Source organism: Coturnix japonica, chromosome 9 (assembly GCF_054131305.1).
Source record: "Coturnix japonica strain WE chromosome 9, WE-NBRP24, whole genome shotgun sequence".
NCBI lineage: Eukaryota > Metazoa > Chordata > Aves > Galliformes > Phasianidae > Coturnix > Coturnix japonica.
In genome coordinates this window covers 8,700,768-8,725,858 of record NC_140671.1, presented here as the reverse complement: position 1 = coordinate 8,725,858, position 25,091 = coordinate 8,700,768, and the positions used below count along the sequence as shown (strand labels likewise).

The 25,091-nt window shown below is 43.6% G+C and overlaps 2 protein-coding genes and 1 long non-coding RNA gene across 12 annotated transcripts in view; 2 read left to right on the top strand and 1 right to left on the bottom strand.

Moving 5' to 3' along the window:
• CCDC60 (coiled-coil domain containing 60) overlaps positions 1-6,124 on the top strand; it is a 41,298-nt gene extending 35,174 nt beyond the window's left edge. For all 4 annotated transcript variants that reach the window (XM_015878441.3, XM_085556163.1, XM_085556165.1 and 1 more), the window contains 5 exons: positions 672-762; positions 1,562-1,684; positions 2,546-2,677; positions 4,817-5,006; positions 5,817-6,124. In XM_015878441.3, coding sequence (XP_015733927.2) covers positions 672-762; positions 1,562-1,684; positions 2,546-2,677; positions 4,817-5,006; positions 5,817-5,915 — 635 coding nt within the window. In that variant the 3' untranslated portion in view covers positions 5,916-6,124. The remainder of the gene's footprint in view (positions 1-671; positions 763-1,561; positions 1,685-2,545; positions 2,678-4,816; positions 5,007-5,816) is intronic.
• On the bottom strand, positions 635-8,799 carry LOC146759673 (uncharacterized). Its single transcript, XR_014949206.1, has 2 exons — positions 6,549-8,799; positions 635-6,212 (listed from the first exon to the last, which is right to left on the bottom strand). It is a non-coding gene; the product is annotated as an uncharacterized LOC146759673 (long non-coding RNA).
• TMEM233 (transmembrane protein 233) lies at positions 7,388-24,932 on the top strand. 7 transcript variants are annotated; one of them, XR_014949195.1, is made up of 7 exons: positions 7,388-7,802; positions 8,799-8,991; positions 11,465-11,720; positions 12,432-13,709; positions 18,408-18,542; positions 20,271-20,747; positions 23,118-24,932. XR_014949195.1 is itself a non-coding variant. In XM_015878442.3 (6 exons), exons 4-6 carry the CDS (start codon positions 13,521-13,523, stop codon positions 23,127-23,129), a joined length of 336 nt encoding a protein of 111 aa, XP_015733928.1. In that variant the 5' UTR covers positions 7,400-7,802; positions 8,799-8,991; positions 11,465-11,720; positions 12,432-13,520; the 3' UTR covers positions 23,130-24,932. The 7 variants fall into 7 exon arrangements, 1 of the variants encoding a protein (XP_015733928.1); XR_014949194.1 differs by having other exon boundaries at positions 20,271-21,462; XR_014949190.1 differs by lacking the exons at positions 20,271-20,747; positions 23,118-24,932 and adding exons at positions 15,870-16,668; positions 16,852-17,577 and having other exon boundaries at positions 7,400-7,802; positions 18,408-18,521.
• The last annotated feature ends 159 nt before the right edge of the window (positions 24,933-25,091 follow it).

The window sequence follows — 25,091 nt, the reverse complement described above, 5'->3', positions numbered from 1 at the left end:
GGAAAAGACCTACAAGATCATCTAGATAATGTAATAATATTCTGCTAGGCTCTAAATTAGCACTCAGGAGAAGATCTTGGACTTATTTGGAATAGTTCTGTGAATGCTTATTTGTTATTAAAAGGGTTTTAAAAATAAACAACAACAAAACCCTGAGGAGAATGAGTGAGAGGCAATGTAAAAGGCACTTAAGGAAAATTATGAGTGCTTGGGATTTCCTTCTTCTGGTTACAGTCTTTCTGAATTAAACTATCTGAATAGAAGAAGACAACAAATTGCTTTTCATTGTAAAGCAGTGGTCACGTTTTCTGAGTCTGGAAGACCTTCAGATTCAGTCTGCAGAAGCTGGGTAGACACACAAGAGAAGGCTTTGCACTAAACATCATATTCTACATCAGTTGCAGCTGTCCGTGATGCTGAGCACAGGTGGACAGCCTTGTTGGGGCATGGGTGGGAACAGTGGAGCATTCAAAGCTTTAAGTTCAAGCAATCCATTTAGGTGAAAAACTGGTTTCTGTGTGAGATGTGATTTGAAAATAATCCAGAGAGCTGTCACACCTGAGAGCTTAATTTGGCCATGAGATGAAGAAACGTCCCATAGAGACAGACAAGTAGAAACTGGGAGACAATTGGACAGAGTTAACATGTTTTTACAGATTGTTTTTCATCAGCCCCACAGAAGCAGATCCAGACAACACAGGTGAAGGAGTCAAAAGATGCCTCTGAACAAGAAGACACTCTTCAGAAGACTGGACTTAAGAGGTGTGTTATCCAATATGTTTCTGAAAAGCCAGGAGGAGAAACTCACCAGGACAGAGCTGAGGGGTGCTGGGATTTTGTTGTTGGGTTGCTGGTGTTGTTTCAGAGCAGCTGAATTTGGTGTTCAATGAGTTCAAATGGTACCGATATCTCTCAGCCTAGGTGGCAGAATAGACTTCCATTAGGTGTGCTCCCTCATTATTCAGTTTTGTGGTGCTTTCTGCAGCTGTAAGATTGACACAACTAATCATTCGTATAATTGGGCTTTGCTGAAGCATTTTTTTTTTCCCTTGGAGTTGAGGTCAAGAGAAATGTGATGAAAATATGAATAATATGAATATTAAAAAATGATAAACTTTGTTCCTGGATAACTCCAGCAAGTCTGCCACTTTGAGAGTGTTCTTTCAGCTTTCACAGGATGCCTCACGGACTGGCAAAGGCACATTGTACTCAATTTTAAACCTTGTCTTATCTTACAATTTACTGTCAGCATCTTATTTCACTGAGGGCAGAGCAGGCCCTTAAAGAGTAAAACCTTACAGCACAGTAAGCATAGTTTGCAACCCAAAAGGGCTTCCCTGAAAGAAGGTGACAGGCAGGAAGGATGGCAATAATCCACATTTAATATCATTTACAATTTTAATTTGTCACATTCTGTCATAAATCTGACGGAAAAAGATCGTGTATGATGTTAAATTTAGACTTCAGTGTGAGTGAAGGATCTCCAAACCTGAATACATTCACACTGCTGTGAGGTGGTTACCACGAGATGCTAATTCCACTTCTCTTGTTTTATTCCCAGCGGCCATATCAGCAATTTCATTAAAAGCAAATCTAATCTGAGTGCTGATGCAAGGCACCAGTTCATGGCAATACGGGAAGAAGCAGCTCTTTGTTTGCATGATGCTCTAGAGAGCATTGAGAGGTAAGAAGAGACTGTTTGCTGTATACTTCTAAAAGAATATGTGCACCTTGCTCTTGACCTTTTATCTTCAGGTGTTTTAAAGATGCATCTACTCATCTGTATGGAACAACAATAAAATAAGGGGTAGGGAATAGTCTGGAAATCTTTGACTGTCCAGGTATGAAAATGTGCTCCAGCTTAAATATTTATGGCAGTGTTTGGGGATGGTTCTGAGTGACTTTTGTGAACGCAGCTCTGATAAATACGTGGGATGTATTTGCTTTGAACATCATAGTCCTTTCCACTCAAAGAGATTGTAATAAATTCAGTTCACGTGCAGTCTGCATGGCTGTCTTGTCATTACATTTCAGAGTTGGCTGTGTTGTTCTTCAACATTTCATGGACTATTTTTACAGTAGCACTTGCAGCATCCTCTCTCAAGGCTCTTTTCCTGATCAATAGTGTCTCTACTTTGTTAACCAGCCAAAATGTGTCGCTCTTTCCTTTCACAGATTAACGTTTCTGGGTAATATTTGTGCAAATTCTTTTTTCCTCAGTAAACATCACACCTGAAATCCTTCCCTATACAGCTGTTTTCTTTCTTCCTTTCTTCTTTCCATTCTTTTGTTCCATTCTGTAGTTAGATTTGATTTCTTTTTTGCCCTGGAGCTTTCCTTATTTTTTAGATGGTATATTCAGATGGGTATATTCAGAATGTTGCACAAGCAAACATTGTTTTGAGCATCCACAAGACTGAACATGCAATGTGTTCTTCAGTTGTGTTGTTTCCTGCCTTCCTTGGTATCTTCCCACTTATCTATGAAGAAGAATGGTAATGCTTAAGGTACAGCTTCATTTTTATGGTTTTGTTGTTGTTGTTAGTTGCCAGGAAGAGAGATGCTGTAAAAAATACCTGGCTTTGAAAAATCTGAAGTTCTTTAAAGAGGACATGGAAAGAATAAGACAGCTGGATGTGAGACCTGAAAGAGAACGTGATGAAAATGAAATTAAATGGTAAGAAGCCATTGAGATCCTCATTGCAGATGAGGTTGTCATGGTCTTAGAGTTTTCTTTCTTACAAAAGGCTGTAACTCTATTCTTTTTCTGCTTGGAAAGCATTGGAAATGGTTGCTGAAAATGCAGGCTTCACAAATTGGGTGCAAAAAAATACCCAGCTATTCCTAGGGGCAGGCTGGTCAGGAGACATGTTAATTGGGCCTGGTAGGAGAAAAGGGAGGGGGAAGATTTCTTTCATGCTCTGTCCATGCATTCGCAGATGCTCTCCAGCATGGAGCTCTGTCAGAAATTTCATCCATCAGGACGTATGTAAAAACACGCTGTTTCCTGAAGAGGAGAGATGCTTTATAAACGTATATGGGTTAAAGTCACAGCAACTTCTTACTGAACTGAGAATTCACAGAGCTGAAACTGATGGTGAGAAAACTCTGATTCTAGCTGTGCCAGTGTGGATATTGACTGTGTCCAGGTGACCAGCTTCCAGATCCACACTGTAAGTAGCCTACAGGAATACCTCAGCAAACACTCAGCATGTTCCTTGTCATGAGAACTCCTCAGCCGTGGAACTGCAAGGAAAAAAAAGGCTGCATGAAACATTTATTTCAGCCTGTCCTCTTTGGTCCCTTTGCTAGTAAGCCCTCTGTTCCTCATACTTTGAGATATTAAAAAGTCAGTTTCTTAGGCCCAACTTGCAAATGGCCCAGGATTGCATCAGGCATGAGTTAATTAATAAACTTAGCCTTAGCCTATATAGCGAAATGAATTTTAGTTGCCTAACTTGTGCTTCAGCTGTTGCACACATTGAAGATCTACCATGTAAAAAGCCCCAGAGCCAAAGTGGATGAGTTTTTGCCACTATGAACTCACACTTGTACTCTCCATTGGGACACAAAGAATGAAATCTCTGAGATGTTAGGTCCATCTCCAGGGGGTTCTAAGTCATGACAGAGAAATTACCTTCACTGTGACACTTTCTCCATTTACAACAGGGCTGTTTTGTTCCCATCCTCTTGCAAACGCTGCCTTGCCAGGAAAGCTGAATTGCATTGGGAGCACTTTAATGGTATAAGCTGTCAGTCCAGTTGCTTTTTTCTCTCTCAAAAAGTGAAATAAAAGCCAACCCAAAACTGAGATGATATAAAATACGAACAGTGGGATATGAGCGTGCTGACCTTTCTCAGAGAATATCTTAATGCATGGATGGGTTATGCAAAACCTGTTTGTGAGACAGTGCTGGGAACTGGGGTAACCTAACAGGGAGAATACTGAGTTGCTTCATTCAATAGCAATACCAGTATTATGCAGCCAAGCAGAGAGGTGCCTCTACTGAAGATGAGAAGCTATGTGCTTCCCTTTGCACTGGTTTAAGGAAGAAATTCCTCACCCATATCCTGCTGTTCCAGTAACGTGTATCCCAAACCATGGGAAGGCAGAACTCCCTGCTGCCAAATCTACTGCCCATATGCCTCAGCCATGCATGATCTTGATAGGCTGGGAACATCAATCTCCAGCACTGTCAAAGCAGCTCTGTGGAATTTATACAGAACATTAGGGGGAAATGTCAATCTTTTCACAAGGGTTTTCTTTTATTGTAATGTGTAATTCTCCTCCTGAGTCTCTGTATTCAGAATTAGATAATAAAAGGCTGTGTGTTACAGCACCATCACATTGCTGAGATTTATGCCAGTACATAGAGGAGAATGGTGTTAACGGAGAGAAAAGGGATAGTAGAGAGGACCACAAAGTGTGTCAAATCATACACTCAGTTGCACTGGAAAATCCAGAGAGGCTAAAGATTAAGAGGACATTTCTTGTAAAATGAAAACTTTGTTAGCTTTTTCTTATTTGCTTTCATAACCACGTTTGTCATTCAGAACTTAAATGAACAGCAAAGCATCTATTTTAGGGCTCTGTAAATGCAGTTGATGCACAACTCCTATAAAATAAAGCCCCTTTGCTTTATTCACTGGGTATTACGCTGAGCATTACGTTCTCCAAAGAACCTTTCTTTTCTTTTTCCTCCTGTAGAAGCCACAGAAGTGGAAGAAATGCCATCCAGACCCAGAGTTGCCCATTAGATTTTTCCATATAGTTCCTAGAGATTCCCTTTCATTGCTGTTCCCTTTTCTGTTATAGGTTTCCTGTATTGCTGGCCAGGCTGCCGGAGCCAGTGAAGAATGACCAGTATGTCAAGAAAATCTTAAGGAAACTGGAAAAATTTGGCATGGCTTCTGATTTAAGCATTGATCAGGAAACCTTCCTGAAGACTTTGACTGATCTCCAGCTGTGGGAGCTGTGCTCTCCTGAAGTCGCTGCTGCTGTGGAGGTGAGATGGGTCCAGTTCTGGATTCTCTGTGTGATAAGGGTGGGCAAAGTTAACACCTATAGGTGAAGGTCACACGGTGGAAAGGTGCCAGTTGAAATCATTCGGGATCTCATTAAGAGAAGATGGTACTATTTAGCTTTGATGAGACACATTGAACCCTTCAGAGGAAAGCCGTTATGACAAGTGCTGGATTATTAATCAGCACCATTTGATTATTATGTCATTGCTGATTTATTTACTGCCACAGTGAAAGCAGCGTCTGTCATAAATTGTTGGGAATCTTGAGCAGAAACATTCCCTTCCTGTGCCCTGCAGAGGCCTGTCATTCCCAGGCCTTTCAGCTAGGAGCTATTCAAGTTAACCATTGTGCCACTGATCCTGGAATTCTGCAGATGCCTTTTGCTTTGCTTCAGCATCACATGAAAAACAATATCCTTCTTAAGGTTGTGAGCTGGGCCCCAAAAGCAATTTATGGAAGAGTAAAGACAGAAGGAAGAAACCCAAATACTTTATAACATATGCTGCCATGTAGTCTAACCAAGATACAAAAGGCAATGATGCCACCTTCTGTTCTTTGCTCTCATCACCGTTCTGCCTCCTAATTTGCACAACAGCAATCCCAGCGAGGCAGCATGTCATGGTGCCTGTGCATCTTTCATATATTGAGTGAGTAACACATTACAAGGGCACTATGTGAATTGTATGCAGATGTCAGTACATTTGTTCGCATTGATCAAATTGAGAGGCGTTTTATTTCTCTCTCTTACACAAAGAATTAAATGCTCAGGAAATAACCTTTTTCTGTTTCAGTTTGTACGTGAAAATATTGTACAGATGTCAGAAGAGGATTTCAGTGAGTGGCTCCAGGCAAGAATAGACCCTCTCGATGCACAGTCTTCTAGCCTTTAAATCAGATGGCCAGCTGAGATGGTTTTCCAGTTACAATTGCCGTGCTTCAAGCAGAAAACTACCACCTGTTCAGATTTGCATCATGGAAGACTGGGCAAGGAGAGTAAACTTCAGGAAGTCCCATTGACCACCTTTGTACATCTGGAATTTGTCCCTGCACTGTGCTCTGCTGGCTGTGGTGAGACACATAGAATAAAAGCTAAATGGCCTCTTCCTGTGTGATGTCCTGGACTCACCATCAGACTTCAATCTCACCTAACCATGTAGAATCATAGAATCACCAAGGTTGGAAAAGACCTCTAAGATCATCCAGTCCAACTGCCCACCACCTCCCTAGGCTGCCTGTTCCAGAACCTGAACACTCTTCTGGAGAAGTATTTCCTACTGTCCAACTTAAATCTCCCTTGGTGCAACCTAAGGCCATTCCTTTTAGTCCTATCTCTAGTTAGATGGGGGTTACATTTAGGATGGAGGCTGAATTTCTAGTCACAGAGCAGGTGACTTCAAATGTTTCTCCAGCAGTGCCTACATCACAGCAAGCATCTTCTCAATGCATTTCCACATATCACCATATCTAAGTAGCACTGACTCTGACTGCTCTTCATTTTGCCTCCCATTTACAAAACAAATAACCCAAACACAGGGTGGCTTTAAGCTCTAATGCAGGTTTTCTGTTGTTGTCATTTTTGTTTTTGCTCTAATTCTTTTCAGTAGTTTGGATGTTTTGTTTTCAGTTGAGTTAATTTTGTAGTTATTCTGTGATTATGGCTTAACTTCTTACCTTGTTAATATCAGTATTGAAAAGCCAAGGATCCTTAGATGTATTTCCAAGGTTTTCACTTGAATATATACTTTCCACTGATTACTGTAGCGTATGTTTTCCATCACTCTCCTGGATAAGGCAATAGAATGATACCCCTGAACTCAGAGATGGTCGTATTTCATGAGCCTTGTGGATCTGTTTGGGCTCAATAGTCTCTTTGATGGTGAGTCACACTTGCTAGATGATGGGATCAGTGACCCAATGACCTGCTAAGCTGATGATCTTAATAAGCTGCTTACCTGCCTGTCAGAGCTTCCAAAGAACCCACTGGGCAGAAAGGCTGTCCATTCTTTGGCCACAATAAGAGAAAACAGTGGCAGTTCAGGATGCAGGTGAGTGCTGTGACCATTGATGTGTGATATGTTATTGATTAATGGTCTTCTTTTGGTCCCTTCCTCATTCTCCTAACAGGAGGTAAATGTTGTTTGATGTTTTTTTTTTTTTTTCAAGGAAAAGAGCAAAATCCACAAATTTCTTTGAGTTACAGCTACCAGGAAATAAAAGAGGCCTAAATTATGTTTTTCATGCTCCCTCTATTCTCATTCTATACACAGTGGTGGTAACACAGGGCTTTTACCTCTAATGAAGCCATGTTCTTCCATGTCCATGATTTTCTTTCCCTCCGTTTAAAAATCCAACAGCAAACTTATCTCCAAACTCTGTAGGGGTTGTTCCAGTGTCCAGTCAAACAGATGGACACGTTTCTGCCAGATAACAAGGATCAGACCTCAGTTCTAAATGCTCTCTGTAAGAAGATTCATTGCAGCCCCCCTTGGGCTCTGAGAATCGCTGCTCCCCTGCCTTTGCTGTCTGTTTGGGTTCTTTTCACCACACCTGAGCCAAGTTTCATTGTGCTGCCGTGTCACCCTGTGGTGGCAGCTGATATTACAGGCAAACAGAAAGAAACCTTCATTTAAAGGCTGGGTTCCCCTGGTTGAGTGATGAAACCTTCACCTTGCCCTTCCTCACTGAAGGGAAGATGCAGATGAGAAAGTTTAGAGTTTTCTTCATGTATAAGAAATGATAATGGAGCTGGAGTTCATCAGTAATGCTTCTGGGAACAGGTAATGATGGGGACTGCTCCTTTGGAAAGAAATCGAATCATCTTTTATTCTTCTCTGCTATGAGCTTGGTTTGTGTTGGGCTTGTGGATCTTAGAGGCTTTTTCCAACCTTAATGATTCTATAAAACCCCTATAACAAGCTGTAGACTTGCTGTAGTTCACCCCAAGGGATGATTTAGAGTTATGGTGTGTCCTTTTTTGGATGTGATCTGCTTTGCTTCCCCCATTCATTTCAGGGAAGGACTAGACAGCCTTTAAGGGTCTCTTCCAACATAAACAATTCTATGATCTGCAGGAAAGAAGATTTGGGCTTTTAACACTTTTTGATGTGTTTTGTTTTTCTTTCACCCCCCAGTTATCTTGAATTCCCCCCAATACTTTTGTGAACATCTCACAATCTTCAGCTTCCTCTTTCAGCACAGCTTTTCCAGGCAGGCTCAAAGTAACCCATGTAACACACTGGAGATAGACACACCAGGACTCTAAGCAATTTGACAGAGGTCCAAGAATGTGTGATTGAGCTGCTGGATCTGTTCTGTCTGCTCTGGTCCATACAGTCTCAGCTAATAGAGCAGCTGTTCACAAACTCCATTAGCCCAAATGAACCATCCAAGCTCAGGCTGGTCACTTCATGCACCAGAGGTGCACTTTGCAGGGACAGAATTAGAGTCTGGAGGAGGGAAAGGACGAGAAAGAAAGCCTTCCTTCTTTGTTGACATTTCTTTCCTGTTTTATTTCTCCTGGTAGATGGGTTGTTTGTTTTCTGTATGCTTTATATTGCCTTTTATTAGGTTGGCTATGTTTTAGTACATTTCACTGCAAATTACACTAGACTATATATGACGGACATAGGCCTTGTAATAGAAATTGTCATGGATTCTTAAAAGAATCCATCACAGCTGGCAAATGTGACATTCAGTTCATTCCCAATGGTAGATTACTGTAACAGCCATCAAAACATCCTCTTGCATAGATAATTTATTTGAATGTTTTGCAGGGTATCCTAACAAAGATTTGCCTGTTTCCTACCCATGGCTCTCCAAACTGTGTTTAAAAAGCAGAGCAGGTTGCAGCAAAGTATGTGTGGTCTACATGAAAACTACATGCAAAAAAGTGTGGAGGGAAGATTGCAACACCCAACCATTCCCATTTGTTATAGAAGAGGAACAGTGGTGACCCATCTGATCCAAGTGGGTGAGATAGATATGATGAAAAACAACCTTTTGCTTTTGGAAATGGGGGGGGAGGAGGAAGGGGAAGGGAAGGGAAAAAGAATCCCATTCTGTTGTGTGTACATCCAAGTTATTTCTGATGGGTTTCATAGCACAGAAGCAGTGTCTTGGTTGCTTTTGTCCCTGTTAAATGGCCTCCTGTTGCAGTAGCGCAGTGAGTTCTGAGCTGCGTTCACCAGTGTGATTTAGCCCACTGCCATTCCATTGAAGTAAAGCTGCACAGGTGTTGATCAGTCAAACCCAGATGGCTGCTCTAATTACAGTATCTGGGAAACCTTAATGAAAGGAGAGAACACATGTATGTGTGTGAGGAGAGATGGTCCTATGGGGATGCTGCACAATAGACAAGTGCTAAGCATATTAATAATTTATAGGTCAATTAGTATTCAGCTTATCCCACAAGTTCATATCCGAATCCAGATCCAAGCAGTCCCAAATGGGTGTATTTAGCCTTTTTGTTCAAACCCTGCTCTATTTGTCAGTGATGCTACTGGTCCCTGAACAACACTTCCAGCCAAGTCTTGCTCTAGTTTGTTCCTGTGTGAAGCCAGAGCTGATTCACAGAAGTCTGTGAAAGAAATTCCAGATTCACTCTGTGGTGAATGAGAACTAATTAAATTCACTGCAAAATGCCTTATTTAACAGGTTGAGATGAAACAGTATTAAATAATACTCCAATGCTCTCATACGCATTAGAACGTAGGAAATTTATTCAGAACATCATTTACCTGTTATTTGCTAGTAAGAATTAGACAGCAAACCACCATTGAAATTCCTTTGGTAATACAAATGCCAGAGTTGCAGCTTTGCTCGAGTTCTGCTAAGAACACTTATGAGCATAGTGATGGATTCAAAACGTGCTTTACAGGTGACCTATAAGCAATATTCCTGCCTGCAGTTCATCTCCCCTGTATTTAATTCTAAGGCATGCAAACTCCCATTGGGCTATTGGAACCCATCTGATGGATTCTAAAAGAAGTCAAACATAGGTGAGCTTTGATGCTCTGCTTTTGGATGTTGGAGGTGATGTAAGAGTGATCCCACTAACCGAGGGCGCTGCTCCAACAGATTGCCTCGCCAATCACAAGGAGAAAAACTTCCAAGAACACAAACTATTTCTAGGAAAATGGGACAGTGAGATAAAATAAGGGCTCCTCGCTGCACAGAACAGGTCACCCACAGCACCGAGCAGATGCCCATCGCTGTCTGAGCTGTGGGAACAGGTTCTTTGACGCTGTTGTGTGACTAAATGAGACAGGTCAGAAGCCAGGAGATGGAAAGAAAGAGATCATGGCAGATATATAGAGACGTCTTCACACGTGTTTAAGCATTAGCAGGTTTGATCACTCAGCTTACTTCTTGGCTTTAAATGATGATGGTACTTCAGAAGCATAGAAGTGAATGCAAAAAGTCTCAGATTTTTTAATCTGGATGTTTTCCTTGATCACGCATTAATTTATTGTTAATAATTTACCAAAGCAACAGTTCATTGGGGACTTTAGATGCTTGCAAAGCCAAAGTCCAGAATGAAAAATAAGAGCATACGGCTGCAAGGATAAAATAGCAAAGTTACGTTTAGATAAAGAAAAGCATTTCTCTCCTGATACCTCTTATGTTATGGGCACAGACCAGATCCAGTGGTGGAGTTTTGCATCAGCCCCACAGATACTGCTGACTTGGTTATACCCACAAAAATACAGCTGCAAAAGGAATTCTCATCACTGTAATGACAGTGATGTGAACAGCCTCAGGAACAGGTCTAAATTAACTCTTGAAGTAATACATATATGCTGGCCAAAAAGAAAGCCAACGGGATCCTGATCTTTGATTTCTGACTGTTCTCATTTACTTATGGCAAAGGGCAGATTCAACACCTTCTGTCATGGACAGATATTGACACTGTCAGATTCTCATAGAAAAGAGGTAATTTTCAAATGAGTCTTCTTTATGAGCCCACCTACTGCCATGGTGTTGAGAAATCACCATCAGAATTATTCTTGTACCACTTGACTACAGGATTGGGTTAAATAACACAGCAGCTCCCTGTCTGAGGAAAAGTATAACTGTGTGAATATTTAATATGCATGAAAACCAATTAACTGTACCTATCTGATTCAGCCTCATAAATTAATAACACCCTTGCTAGACTCCCAGCAAATCAATTGGAATTCAAGGGCCCTTTAGAGGTTAGTTTCAGATTCCAAGATAAAGGATGATTAGTTTGTCATTATCTCACTCTGCCTGAATGGTTTGAGCATTCTGGGTTTTGTCAATAGAGAAACTTACTTCAGAGCCAAGAATGATTTGTGGCTCATTGCAACAGTTTCCTTTGATCCCAATATTTACCTAGAGTTGCTGAACAGTAGGTACCAGTAAAGGGCACGGAGCAGCTTCCCAAATCTCTCCTTTCTCATTTCTTTTCATGTTGAAGTCAGTTTTGTGCTTTCAACATGCCCGTGCAAACCATTCCATCTGCAAGCTCTGCTATACAAACAACATTACCTGAGCTGTTCGCAAGAGAATACTGGAGTCCCATTGAGTAAAAGGAGCCTTTTTGGGCTATGGGAGGCTTCAGTCCACTTCCATGTGCCCCAACTCTGCCTGTTGGGGAGGGGGAACGCCAGAGCATTCATCCACATGACAGAAGTACCAACCCTGCTGTGCATGAACAGCTTCAATCCCTGCAGGTTTGTTTGTAAAGCACGGATGTTTTTCATTGTCATGAAGAATTTTAACCTGCTGAGTAGTGGATACAGCACGGGAATTTTAGGCGTTGGAAATGAACTACATAATTTCCAATCTCCTGGGTTTATAGTTTGATCTTCCCTCAGGGTTACAAGGTAGGCAGGCTTACAGTCCCATTGGGAAGGAAAACAAGGCTGAACATTGGAAGACACATAGAATTTTTCCTTCAGATAAGTAGAGCTCAGCATGGAGCCCTCCATGGCCACTGACTGTTACTGTGACCTCCTATCCCCAGACCATCTTTTGAATGGAGAAAGGCTTCTGGGAACATCTTGCCCGCTCTTGTCAGAATGGCTTGAGCCCACAGTGTAGCCATTTCAGGGCTCAGGCTGAAGTGCAAGGCTGTATGTACATCTATTGGGTGCTGTGACTCATTCCCTTGGAGGGCTGTTTCTATATGATTCCTCCCCAACAAATTCAAGTTCATGCCTTCAAATAATGTCACGGCTTCCTGCTGAGCCGTCTCAGCACAGCAGTGCTTCCCTCACAGCAGAATCTTCCCCAGGTTCTTGGAGATCAGCTGCCTTCTGTCACTGCAGGACATGAAGCCATTCTATTATCTGAGTATCCCATTTGTTTCCTCTGTCTACAAGTCAGTGCCATTCAGAATGTAAGCAGTGTTCTCCTAACATGATACAGTTCTTGTGTTTCAGCCCATCTTCTCAAACCACTAAATTCAGCTGCAATAACCGCCTCCGTCTCACAAACCTCTTAATGAGTTGTCATTAGCACCAATTGCCCTGAGTGTCTGACATCTCCCATAGCTCCACATGTCTTGCAGAGGGTGAGTCCGTGTTCTCCATCCCTATTGAAATCGATTCTAAAAGTAACTGTGCAGTGTGATACAAAAGTGCAGTGTGATACAAACTGCTTCTTCTGAGCTCGTCTGGTGTGTGTTTCAAGTCCCCCAAGAGCACATCAGTGGTTTTACAGCTCCAAAGAGCCCGTGCCCAAGCACTAATGGGTGACTTGGCAGGCAGATGTAACCTCGGCATTTCTTCCTGCTTCCTAAAGTCGGTTCTTTCATCGTGTTTATAGATCAGTAGATTCTTATTCTATGTTACATTCCAGGGATGCAGCCTGAAAGACGACCAGTGCCTGTGGAAGGAATCATTGCACTTACACACACGTCTTTATTGTGTTGATGGCATTATGTCTTGTAGGATGACATCTGCAGACAGGAAGCAATGGCTCCATTTGAGGCAACTGCAGAGCTGCCATTGCTATGGGTGGCTCATTCATAAAGCTCCATGCACACCTCATTGTTGGCTATAACTTCAGTGGACGAAGAACTCCCAGGATAAGCCAAAATACTCCGGGCCTGAGCCACCAAACTCTTTAAGTAGATTATTTTCAGCCAATCTTTCATGTTTTGGCTAAGTTTAGCATTTTACTCGGGGTCAGCCCAGACCAAAGGAAATGCCTTTGCAGCCTTGATGCCATTTGCTGCCAGAGCTAGGGAAATCCTCCAGGGGGATGATGCGAGCGCAGTTAAAGGACACTTAACCAAAGGACAGGGAAAGCCCGGGGAGCACCGCGTGTCTTTTAGCTTCATCACCTATTTTCCCCCCATTCCTTGGATGCATTGCGCCGCTTCTCAATAGTGAAGCCCCTGCTGGCCGTTTTGGGAAGCGCTGTGCAGCACCGGGCGGCTCCCTTGGCTCGGTGCCGTCGTGGGGTCCCGCCTGCCCGGTGCGCGGCGCTGGGCTTTCCGAGCCGCCCGCCCGCCGTGCCGCAGCCTCATGTCCTCGCTCCCCGCCGGCACCGACATCAAGAGGGCTCTGGACAACAGCCCCGAGACAAACATCGAGGATGAACTCCCCGACGGTCCGCCGCAACCGCGGCCCAAGAACTACCTGCTCCTCAGCATCCTCGCCTGTTTCTGCCCCGCGTATCCCATCAACATCGTAGCCTTCGTCTTTGCCGTCATGGTGAGTCGCACCGCGGAGGGAGGGGGCAGCCCTGAGTGCGCGACCCCCGGCTTGGGGCTGCGGGTGCGTGTAGGGCGATCTGCGGCTGTTGGCTCCCGCTCGGAGCTGTTCCCAGCCGCTGGAAGGGGCAGAGTGGGAGCGGAGGAGAGTCCGGGGAGCGGACATAGGGCGGTGTGTGCGGACCTGGTTAGTGGGTAGCGAGCATCAGCCGGGGGGTCCGTACCGCTGTCCTAACGGGGACAGGCTCCGAAAGGTTTATCGAGTGACAAACGCGGGGGGAAAGGAGGTTCGAAGCGAGTTTTCAGTCCCAGGCTGTGTGAAGGAGGGAAGTTTATCCCAGTTAACGAGATCTGTTGCATCGACTGACTTGCACGCTGAGTTGGACTTACAGACTGTGAAAGCGGCAGCCGGGGAGCAGCAATCAGGGCTGCACATCAGTTACGGGCTGTTTGCTTCAGCTCATCTAGTCCGATCGTGCCGCTTTTTTTTGCAGTAAAAAAGCTCTTCTGCACGACGCTGAATTTGCCTGCAAGAAAAGCAGATGAAACAGCCGTGATTCTGGACTGTGGGCATAAAAGCTTTGTGTTCTTTCAGCATGCTCAGAGAACAGGCTCACTCCCCTATGCCGTAACCCATTTGCACAGTCTTTAATGATGCAGTGATCCCGTTAAAACAGGAAGGACTGTGTGAACAGAATCCTCTTCTCCAGGCTGAAAGTTGCAGAGTCAGGTCCAGACTTTTCTGATAGGACGTATCATCAGGGTAATCAGTAACGCTGCGAAGTGTGTCTGTTGTTTAGGAGCTGGAAAGGTTTTTAAACGTGTTGTGTATTTTCCTCCTTTTCTCTGACAGCCAGGTTGAAAAGGTAAGCGAAAATGTAGCTGTTTCTTTTTGCAATTGGCTGATGGAATAATTATCCATCTCCAAAGTATACTAAAACTCTATTGTCACTACCAAGACTGATCACAAATCATACCCTGATGTTGGAGCATGCACTTAAAGTACTTAAAGGAGCCATTCCAAGCCATCTTCATGACCACTTTTGTTCAGAAAAGACAAATTTTAGCCGTCTTTTTGATTGTTTTTGCTGTTGTCCATCAGACACTACACTCCTTTCTTTGATTTGAGAAGCTGAAATCTGCCAGGTTTGGTACCCAACACCCCTTCAGGTAGTGGGCACTGCAGGCACTATGTAAAAGGGTGAGAGGTGATGATCTGGGGCTGTGGGCATCTATTTGCTGTGACAGAGCTTTCACTCCAGGGCTGCACAGAAGTTAAATGCTGAGGGCAGAGTTTGGCCTCTAAAGACTTTTGCACCCCATATGGAGGAACGTCTGCCCACGCCCCAGCTGAAGTTCATGCAGGTTTTAGGAGTCAGGCTGAAGCAACTGTCTCTGTGGGATATATGGAAACCGGGGTGGGAAGAGCACTTCCTGAATGCAAAACAATCTGTGCAGGTCACAGCTGCGCAATCCCTTGAAAGGTGGGGAACCTAAAACTCAAGCAATAAGTTCCACTGTGTGCAAATGCCTTTTGTTCCAGTGTTATTCTTTTCCATTTTCTCTGTGAAAATAATACGTCTGGCTTGTTTCCCACAGCTCCATCCCCTTCCTTTTGGAGCTGGAACCTATCTCTGCCCCATTCACCTCTGTCTCAGGTTCTGCTTTTTATCACTGCACTGGGATCTACATCCCCCCTTTCTCTGAGCACGTTTCCTAGAGCTGCTAAGTGCTGATGCTGAGATACAAGAGCAGGTTTCTTCTTTCCTTACTATAGTTTGTATAGGTGGCCTGAGATCTTGTGTCAGAAGAGGCATGGACCCACAAGAGCAGAATTCTCTGTACTAATTTCCACTGCCTAAGATAAACCCTGCTGGAAAAGTCCCCTTGGCATGCAGAGGGACCTGCCCCTTTCACACCCTGTTTGTGTGCGTCTGTCCTCCTTAAGCGTTCTCAATTCAGACAATGAAAATAGTATTCCTGCTAAAAGTAGAGTCTGGGCTCCAACACACCCCCAAATTAAATGACAGGTTCGTCTTCTGTCTCTTCTGTTGCCCCACTTACAGCCCTAGCACTGCTTTTCTCACTCCTTTCTCACCTTTAGGGGTACAAATCTTCCCATTCCAGGTCTTAGCTGACTTTATTTTTGGACCTTTCCCAGGCTCTCCCTATTGTGATGACAAACTTTTCTTGCTCTCTGCCATTGCTGTGGCCTGGTAGTTCCATGAACCTTGTTGGCCTTACTCAGTACAGCACCTCCAGTTGTCTTTATTTCAAAGATTTATGTGGCAGACTGGTCATCCAAGTCCAGGTGGCTTTTCTAAGTGCCTTTTGGGTACACGGACACCTAACACCTTATGGAACATTGGTACCTACTTGGATGAGAAGAAACGAGGCTCATCAGCTATTCTTAAACGTGTTCACACCATCCTCATCTCTGCAAAATGGTCCAACTTTCCTCTCCCACAACACTTTCAACTTGTCCCCAGAGTGGCAGAAGTGCAGCGTTTGCACAGAGCTGAACAACCTGCAGAACAAACTGTGCTGTCTCTGAATTATCCCCCCAGCTCCCTCTTCTTTCTCCTCCTGTTTGTTGCTCGCAGTGAGGAGTCACACTGAGCCAGCACATCTCGTTCCTCCTTTAGGTCTGAGTTAGGGCAAGTATCTCATTTCCAGGCACAGTCAAATAAGATTTGTGACAGTCTGGCTTTTGCAAAAGCACAGAAAATATTGATCAGGGCACCTCTGTCTGGTCTGCCCAGAGTTCTAAGAGATGGGGAGGAAGATTTCTGTACCACTTCTGCTTCTCCCATAAGCAGCCTTGTGGCAGCGTGGAGAAGAAAATGCACGTTGGAAGGGATTCAGAGTTCACAGCTAACGTGGACAGCTTTAGCAGTTAATGTTGCCTACCACATTGAAAACTGAAGGCTCAATCCAAGGCCTCTTTGAAGGAGATGGAAGTAAGTTAATTTCAAAGAGCTTTACCCCATAACCTCGTTGTTTTGGGTTTTTTTCCCCATTGGATGCTGTCTAAATTACACCATTTCATTTAAGCCTCTTAATAAAGAAGCTTTTGTCTCCTTCCTGTCTCTCCCAAATCCTCTTCTTTGTCATTAATGCTGTTTTCCTGCTCTTTGTCGCAGATTTATATTAAAATGGCATTGCTTATTGAGCTGCACAGGGTGAATTATTTATGAAGCACCTGCAGGAATCACTCGGGTGTTCTCCAGGCTTCCTAAATGCATTAGCAAAATGCCACAGAGCTGCAAGTTTATGCTGCTGTGCCTTCCTTACAACTCTGGCTTTACTTTTTGAGACTACATGCATGGGGACCACTCAGATCTCATGCAAAGCTTGTCCTTTGGTGGGCTGGGAAGCAAAGTCAGGGCTGGGGTGTCAGTGATGCTTTTCCAGGATTCTCCCTGTGGTCACAGCCACGTTCTTCTGCCAGAGGAAAGAGAAGCCAACCTGCTCAAGACCAGCGTGGACCATTTTCCACTTATTGACCTTCCTGAAAGGCTTTTTGGAGAAAACCTAAGAAAGCTTTTCTTCTATAGACAGGACTGCTGAGAACAGTGGAGTTGCTTGCTCAAGAGGATCTGTGCCAACCAACCCTTTCAACAAGAGGTTGTGTTGATGGAGAACCAGGGGTAGCTGTGCCACTGCTCCTCTGCTGGAACAGCCATGTGTGGCCAGCCCAGTGTTGTGTGGAAACAAGCCTTGGGCAGTCATCCTGCATGTTTGTGCCCATCGTTTCCATCTCTTTCCACTTACCCCATTGAAGTTCATTAGCCAATGCCAACAAAATCTGACAGCCAAGAGAGGAATTAGAGATATTCTCTAAGGAACTGTAATAGAGAAATGTTTAGGTATTTAGGCTGCCAGGAAGAGGAGAAATCTATCAATGCTCTCCTTAAGGGCAAGAGTGCATCAGCAGCTCACTCTTTCTCAGACACAAGAGAGCAAATACCTGTACTTATCCTTGAGATGCAATTCTAGGAATAAGGGCTTCATTGCTCTGGGACTGCCTTGGCAAGAGTGGACCTGCTGCAGTGCTAACAGCAAGGATGTATCTAGTCCATTAGCTTCCATGTTCACTAATTGACAGACCACGCAGAGATAATGCCTGACATTATTTTTCCACTTGGCATAAAGGGCTCTACAAACATTGCTTGGCATCCTATGAAGCCTAAGCAAACTTCAGTAGCCACAGTGCTCCTCTCTGAAAAAGAGTAGAGATAAATAGTGAGTTGTTTCCATTTTATCAGTGGTAGAGATCTGAACAAAGAATGCAGCTGTTAGATCTGGGATAACGTGCTGGTGGAAGTTACACAGCATTAAAATAGTATGAAATTCAGCACTGAGGCTAAATGAAGTTTTGAACGTCGATAGCATGGTGTAACTGAATGGCATTCCCAGTGCCATTTTGAGGCAGTCACAACATCTGTGTTTCCCAAGCTGAAGATGATGACATTTCCACATTGCAGAAGTCACTGGTGTTGTAACTTGCCTTGCTTTGATGAGAGAAAGATGCATGAAGCCTTCCAGCGTGGCTCAGCTCCTACAGAGAATTCATTGGCAGCATCACCTTTGAGATCCCTTGTACTTTGGAGGGACTCATTTTCAGGAGAATTAAATCACTTTAATTAAATCATCTTTGGTCTTCTTTTTTTAATTTTTATTATTATTTATTTTACAGGCTTTAAACAGTTATAACCAAGGAGACATAGAAGGATCAAGAAGACTGGGCCGCAATGCGCTCTGGGTTGCAGTTGCATCCATTATCATTGGTCTTGTCATCATTGGAATCTACTGTGTAGTTCATTTCACAACGGTAAGCAAAACGCTGTCAGTTCCAATGCAAGCACTTGTTGTCTATGCAGGGGCTGCAGAATAAGGAGCTAAAGGCAGTCAAAACCACCCTGTTATCCCCTAGGCTTCCCAACTCACCATACAAACCCAAGTGTAAACTAAAAATAGAGATCACCTCAGCTGAAACATGGACATCTCTGAGGGGTGGAACAGAGCTGCTGGTCAAACATGTGCAACACTTCAATGTGCCCTGTGGACCTCAGTAGTTAATGGCAATGGGGTCCAGTGCTCTGGGATATCAGCGCCCGGTGCCACCAAAGCAGAAGCCATAGTTTCATTCATTATTATCCTTTGCATTTTGCAAACGTGAATCCCTTTTTAGCACAGCCTGTGTAGGGTTTGTTTAGCCCTCGGCGGGTTTAAAACCAAGTCAGGTCAGGCTGGGAGTGCCAAGTCCTGTAATTGACAGCAGCAGTAAATTCCTCGGTTTGCTTCTGCCGCCTCATCGCTTCCCAAACACGGAGAGTACAAGGGGAGCAGCTCAGGCTCTTTTTCAAGCAGGGGGAGAGAAGGACGGCATGAAGAGTGTCAGGAAACACTGAATTGAAGCATTCACATTAACTGGGGCACAAATGTCTACATTCAACTGCATTTGATATTTCACTTCCCCTACAGTGAGATCCTGTTTACTGAATGTGAGCGATTCTTTTTGCCCACTGAGAGATGTTAGTAGTGGTTTAGCATTTAACATCTAGCTAGTATTTGTAAGCATCTCCGTCCTACCCTCATTGAAGTATGCAGAGGTAAATCAGTATAATATGACTCTATTATTCATCTTCTTGAGTTTTGTCTTTCTATTTTTAAGGACGATGTCTGCATTAGGTAGAAGCATTTTTAGGTGCCCGGGAATCCTCGACATGCTGCTGGGATATTAATTTCTTGTTTCCAGTGAATAGTTTCCATAGAGGTATCTTGGCCAAATGGTACTTCCAGTTTGTGAGGGCTGAAGTGACAGCTGTGGTGGATTCACTTTGCTCCCTGGTCTTCCTGTCCCTTTACTACCTTCCTTCCCCTTCTCAGCCCCTCAGTATTTGATAGGGGTAAATCTTTACTCTTTATTTTTCTAGCATGAAAATGAGTGAACAGGGGCACTTAGCTGCCCTTCCCACCCTCTATACTTACCCGAGTCTCCTTTCTCTTGGCCATTTATATTTTATACTGAATTGGTTTTGAGTTTGCCATATGACTGGCATGGTTGGCATTGCGTGCCGTATGCAGTTGTCTGATATCCATGTGTACTTTTGTCTTCGTTATATACAGCCACTATTTAATCTCTGCTCACGCAAAGCAAACCTAAATGATTTAATAAATATGCTTTGGTATTGGCAAAATGGTACCAAGAGGCCTTAATAGAATGAGTCAGCCCTGTCACTGATTTGTTTGATTGCCACGAGGCACAATTTGATGTTTCTATGACACACATACATATTTTTTGTGGAAGCTAATTTAGACTTGACCAGAATGTGGACAACCCTGACCCCTCCAGGATTCATTCATTTACCAACTACCATATCAGCCAGTTGCTCCTGCTGATTTTCCTTCTGGCTTTTCTTAGTCTTAAAGGATACGAGTCCCACTGAAAACTATCATTAGGATAGTTTCCTATTATTATTCTTCCACAGCCCTATGCTTGCTGTTCACCATCTCATTTCTAAGTCGTGTTGGTACTTCATCTCTTCTCACTCTACAGAGTCTCTAAAGCCCCTGCTGGTCTTCAGAGAAGAAAGCAATGCTGTTGGTTAATACACCCCAGTGGTTTGCAGTCTGAGCCCTTTCCCATGGACACTCAGCACCTCAGTCAGAGTGCAGCTCCTTCAGGAGTGGCCACAATCACCCCAGTTCTGAAGAGGAGCACTGAGTATTCCCCACAGCTGTGACCTTGACAGCCGCATCTGAAGCCTCATCTGGGTCGATGCACCTGATGTGTCAGGCAGTTTTGGAGGCAGTGCCCTGCAGCTCATCACCACTGCAGCCACAGTCTCATGCCATCATCTGTACAAACACTTAACTGCTGAAGACCTTTTTTGCCACCTTTGAGCATCTCTCATTGAAACTGTTGGGAAATGAGTGCTCAAATGTCTCCAGATCTGGACATAGTTCCTTCAGCATTCACTGGAAAGTAGCTTGTTCCCTGTGAATGGTGTTTCTAGAAGACTAGTTTGATAAGGTCAGCATCTAATGTGATGAAATTCAGTGTCCTCTGAACAACAAAACTTGTGCCCTATTAAAAAATCCAATTCTTTTTTCTTTTTCCTGATGTCTCTTCTGGCTTTTTAGTACCTGAACCTGTTGTGTGTTTCTTCCTGCTTTAGACAGGAACTTAGTTCTGTGCTTTAAGCAGAGCTGAGAAGGGCTCCCCTGGAACCCCACCAGTCTCTCAGCCAGGAGAAAACCCACCCATCAGGGGTTGTATGGGTAGAAACGGTAGAAGCAGTGTGAGAAATCCCCTGTTTGAACAAGTAATTATACCCCCAGTAATGATTATACTCCCTTGGAGGACAGCAAGGTCAGGCATACATGATCCTGCAGTTCATTTGGACTGTTCTAGCCGAATCTGTTGCTTATGAATTGTGGAATGAATAAGAAGGAGCATGACAGAAGCAGTTTTGATGCCTGTAATTCATCACTGCAGTAATTTGTGATTGCCTGTGAGACTCAGATAGCCTGCCAAGGGGAGTGACCTGGAGTAAGCTGCCCACAGAGCTCTCTTTGCCCAGGATCTGGTGGATGAGATGATGGACCTGCATCTGGTAACAAGTCACAGAGCACAGGAGCACTCAAAGGGCTGTTTTGTATCTTACTGACCAAAAAGATGGGCAGGGACTGATGGGCTCAGGAAGAGGAAGGTCCTTTCACTTTTCAGCTGGTTCCTACCTTGGGAGGTAACAGAGAAATAACAGCAGGAGACACCTGCATGGAATAAGCAGCACTGAGTTTCTATTTTACAGGTTTACTCTATGCAAAGGCAACTCTGAGCTTGTGCTGCTGCTTTGGAGAGCCTCATTTGTACTCAATATTGACATCTTTAACAAACATATACACACAGAGCCTGAAATAGGGCCCACCCCACACTTAGGAATCATCTACTTTCTGCAGTCCTGACCCTGAATGCAGACAAGGGGAGAGCATTGCTTTCATTGCTGGAGCTGACTGGTCTGTTTTGATCAACATAAACGGGTGCGTTCCTTGTTATGGAGAGGAGTCACCAAGGGATAAGCTGCACTGTGCACCCATTCCACTCCAGTCCCAATTTCTACTTCCTCCATTCTCTGACTTTTAACCTGTCTTGTCAGCTTCTTCTGCACTCATGTCTTGCCGGTCCATTGCACTGAACTGCATTTACAGTGCTTGCTCAGATGTAACTCAAACCGGTATCTGTGTCACCACTGAGCGTAACTGTGTATATGTGCTCATAGGCATGTTGTCCATCAAGGACTGCAGTGAGAGAAGGGCTGTATTTGTCTGCTGTGAGGAGACATAACAGCAAAGTGAAGTTGGGCAGTGCTATGTGCCACAGCCTGTATGAGATGTTAATCTGCTGCAGCACGCCTGGTTAGAGAGTAAATTGAACTGGAAGATTAAATGCTTTACTAATAGGTGACACTCAGCTCTCAAAGAAAAAGATGTAGGAGACAAAAGTAAGTAAATAAAATAAAATAATGGAGAAGATCTGAAAGGTATGAAAAAATCTCTGTGTGTGGGAAGACAGAATGGACAAATGGATTGGAAAATGTGGGAGTCAAAGGCCAGGAGCTGGAGGCAGCAAAGGGAGGTAGAGTGGGGTTATTTGATGTCTCTTATGAGATTGAGAGCTATCAGAGGAAAGCAGCTTTAAGCTAGAAGATCCTTTTCATGTGAAGTACAGTGCTGCTGTGGAACTGATTGCTGCTGCTCACAACAGGCACCAAAAATGCAGATTATTTGGAAGTGCTAGAAGGGCAGTTAAGAAAGAAAGCTTAGATGCAAAGATGCAGATAGAATCTCAGCCTCAGAGAGTTTGAAAGCTACAGATGGCCAGAGCTGGGAGGCAATAAAGAGAGAAATATCCTACAGGATTTGGGCTTTTCTTACATGCTTCCAAGGCATCTGCAGTATGTCACTGTTCGGGCAGGATGGTGTGGGTCAGGCTGTTTGCTCTCACCCACTACCACCATTCTCCCATTCTTTAATAAAGCCTGTCAGTAGCCCTTCCGTAGCAAAGCAAGGTTCAATGAAGCCTATTTGTCTGACTGCAGGGACCGATTTGCTGACAGCAAAGCACAGGGCACAAACTTCAGCAAAGTGGAAGATCCCAACATGCACTGATTTGAGCAACCCAGTTTAATAACTCTGTTCAGACTGACGGATACCTGGTGCCATTAAAAACACTGCTTTGATTCAAAGCAGTATTGAACCACTAATCTAGAGGGATGTTTTTCAAGAGAGCAAGTGATACTAAATAATGTATCCATTAGATCTGTAGAATTAATAATTTAAGCTCACAAGGCAAACTCTCTGTCTTTTCCCCCTTCAAAACTACATTTCTGTGTCCTTGCAGCATGCTATCTGAAGACCAGGACTGCACTTGGAATCCAGCACCATGTAAATCTCAGGAGAGGAAAAGTAAGAAGAAAAGGAAACCCATCTTTCCGGACTGTTAGATTTGACCCTACAAGTCTGCAGAGGCATGTTGCTGGTGGATGCAGTGATAGCCCAGTTAGTAAATCAGCATGGCGTGACCAGGTTTTCCAAGTTATTTATTTGTACAGAACCTCAGTATAAAGAAGTGGGTTGTTTTTATTTCACCCCAGTGTGATAACCTTGCCCTAACAACTCCCTTTTCTTTCTCATCTATGTGGAACGTGTGCTGGGTCCATGACGTTCCGTGGCTGAGCCAAGCCAAAACCAACCTATCTCGACTGTTCTAGTGCACGGTGTGAGCTCTGATGCGCAGCTAGTGGGACTCCTGTCACCTCCAGTGGGTTTTGGATCAGGCCGTGATCAGAACAATGAGTTTGTGGTTTGTCCCACAATGTGGTTTTGTAATGCTGTGGGTGTACTCTGACTCGGTGGCTGCTTTCTCCTCTCACCTCCAGTTTTTAGGTCTTCGCATTGGGTTTCTCACCACCTGGGACCGATTTCAATCCCTTAATTATGAGGAGATACTTCTGTTCTGTAGCATCCATATTTTTAATGATTTCCTCCCGTTTTGTTGTCTTTCCTTGCTGAACTCCCTTAACTCAGTTCTAGTCCTGCACTAAAGTTGCACCAATCATGTTTTTCTCCTTAAACTCCATGTATATGAAATTTTTCCTTTTTTATCTCACAAAAGCTCTTTTTATGTTCTTTCTCATCCCTCTGTTATTGTTCCTATAGCAAGTCATGTTTTCATTCTGTTCTGCTTTGTTTGCGTCTTATTTTTAATTCACCCCCTCGTCTTGCTATGAATATATCCATATATCAGCACAGAGATGGACAGACTTCTCTACACTCACTGATTTACACAGACTCGCTGATCCTGTGTTACCCCTCAGTGAACAGCTTTAGGCTGCACAAAGGATGCCCTCTAAATTTCTGCAGTTTCTCGATACCTTATAAAAATGTAGAGTGGGACAACTAGATCTAATTAGCTGGAAACTGTTTGAAAGGATGGATTTCTTTTTATCACCCAAATATTCCGTGTTCAAAGGAGCGAGCTGCGAGCATTGGCACAGATGACGATGTCTTTGGTGACTGTTCTCCATTTGTTTTAATTGTTATGACACCTTCAAGCAAGCCACGCCAACTTACACTTATTCTCCTTGCACTAACATAAATCTGGACTGAATACCCAGAAACGCATGGGAGTTTTACAGGTGCACGTGAGCAATGCCTGGCAGGAGTACGTCTAGTATGTCTAGCATTCAAATAAGCAAGAAAAAGACAAAAAAAAAAAAAAAAAAAAAAGAAATATATCTCCCAGAAATCTGTACTTGTTGAAGCGTATGCCTGGAAGTAGCATGTATTTCCTGCGCCTCAATATTGTGTTTTTCATGTGCTTCTTTCACATTTCTTTCTGCCAGCCTCTGTTTTTCATTGAAGTCAGTGATGCGCAGCCTGTCCTTAATTACTCCGGTACAAAACTTTGCACTTATCAGTGGAATGAGTTGATTTCCCCAGCACTTACACTGATGTAATTTGTGCAAGGCGGAATCTGGCCGCTGGTTTTGATGACCCCAAGAAGTGGCTGTTCTGTGAACTTCTCTTTGTTTCTCTGAATACTGTTTCAGTGGTCTGATAACGTCTTGTGGGACTTTGGGTAGCTTGCCTTATTATCAGATACAATACATACAACAATGTCATTGAGAAGTGGAATAAAATTACTTTTACTTCATCTCCATTCTGGTACAGTTTCTTTCCTATTTTTTTGTTTCAAACAGTAATTTCCCTTTCCCAAACTTGCCAGGAGATTTCAGAGTTAAGTCAGTGGAAGCAAACAGTGGGATTTCGAAGTGAACACCCCTGCATCACTGCAGTGGAACTTCATGCATCT

Bases quoted from the DNA above. Each gene is read 5' to 3' on its own strand.
- TMEM233 (XM_015878442.3), top strand. From the start codon at position 13,521: ATGTCCTCGCTCCCCGCCGGCACCGACATCAAGAGGGCTCTGGACAAC. The intron at 13,710-18,407 runs GTGAGTCGCACC...TTTATTTTACAG, and splicing joins CCTTCGTCTTTGCCGTCATG to GCTTTAAACAGTTATAACCA.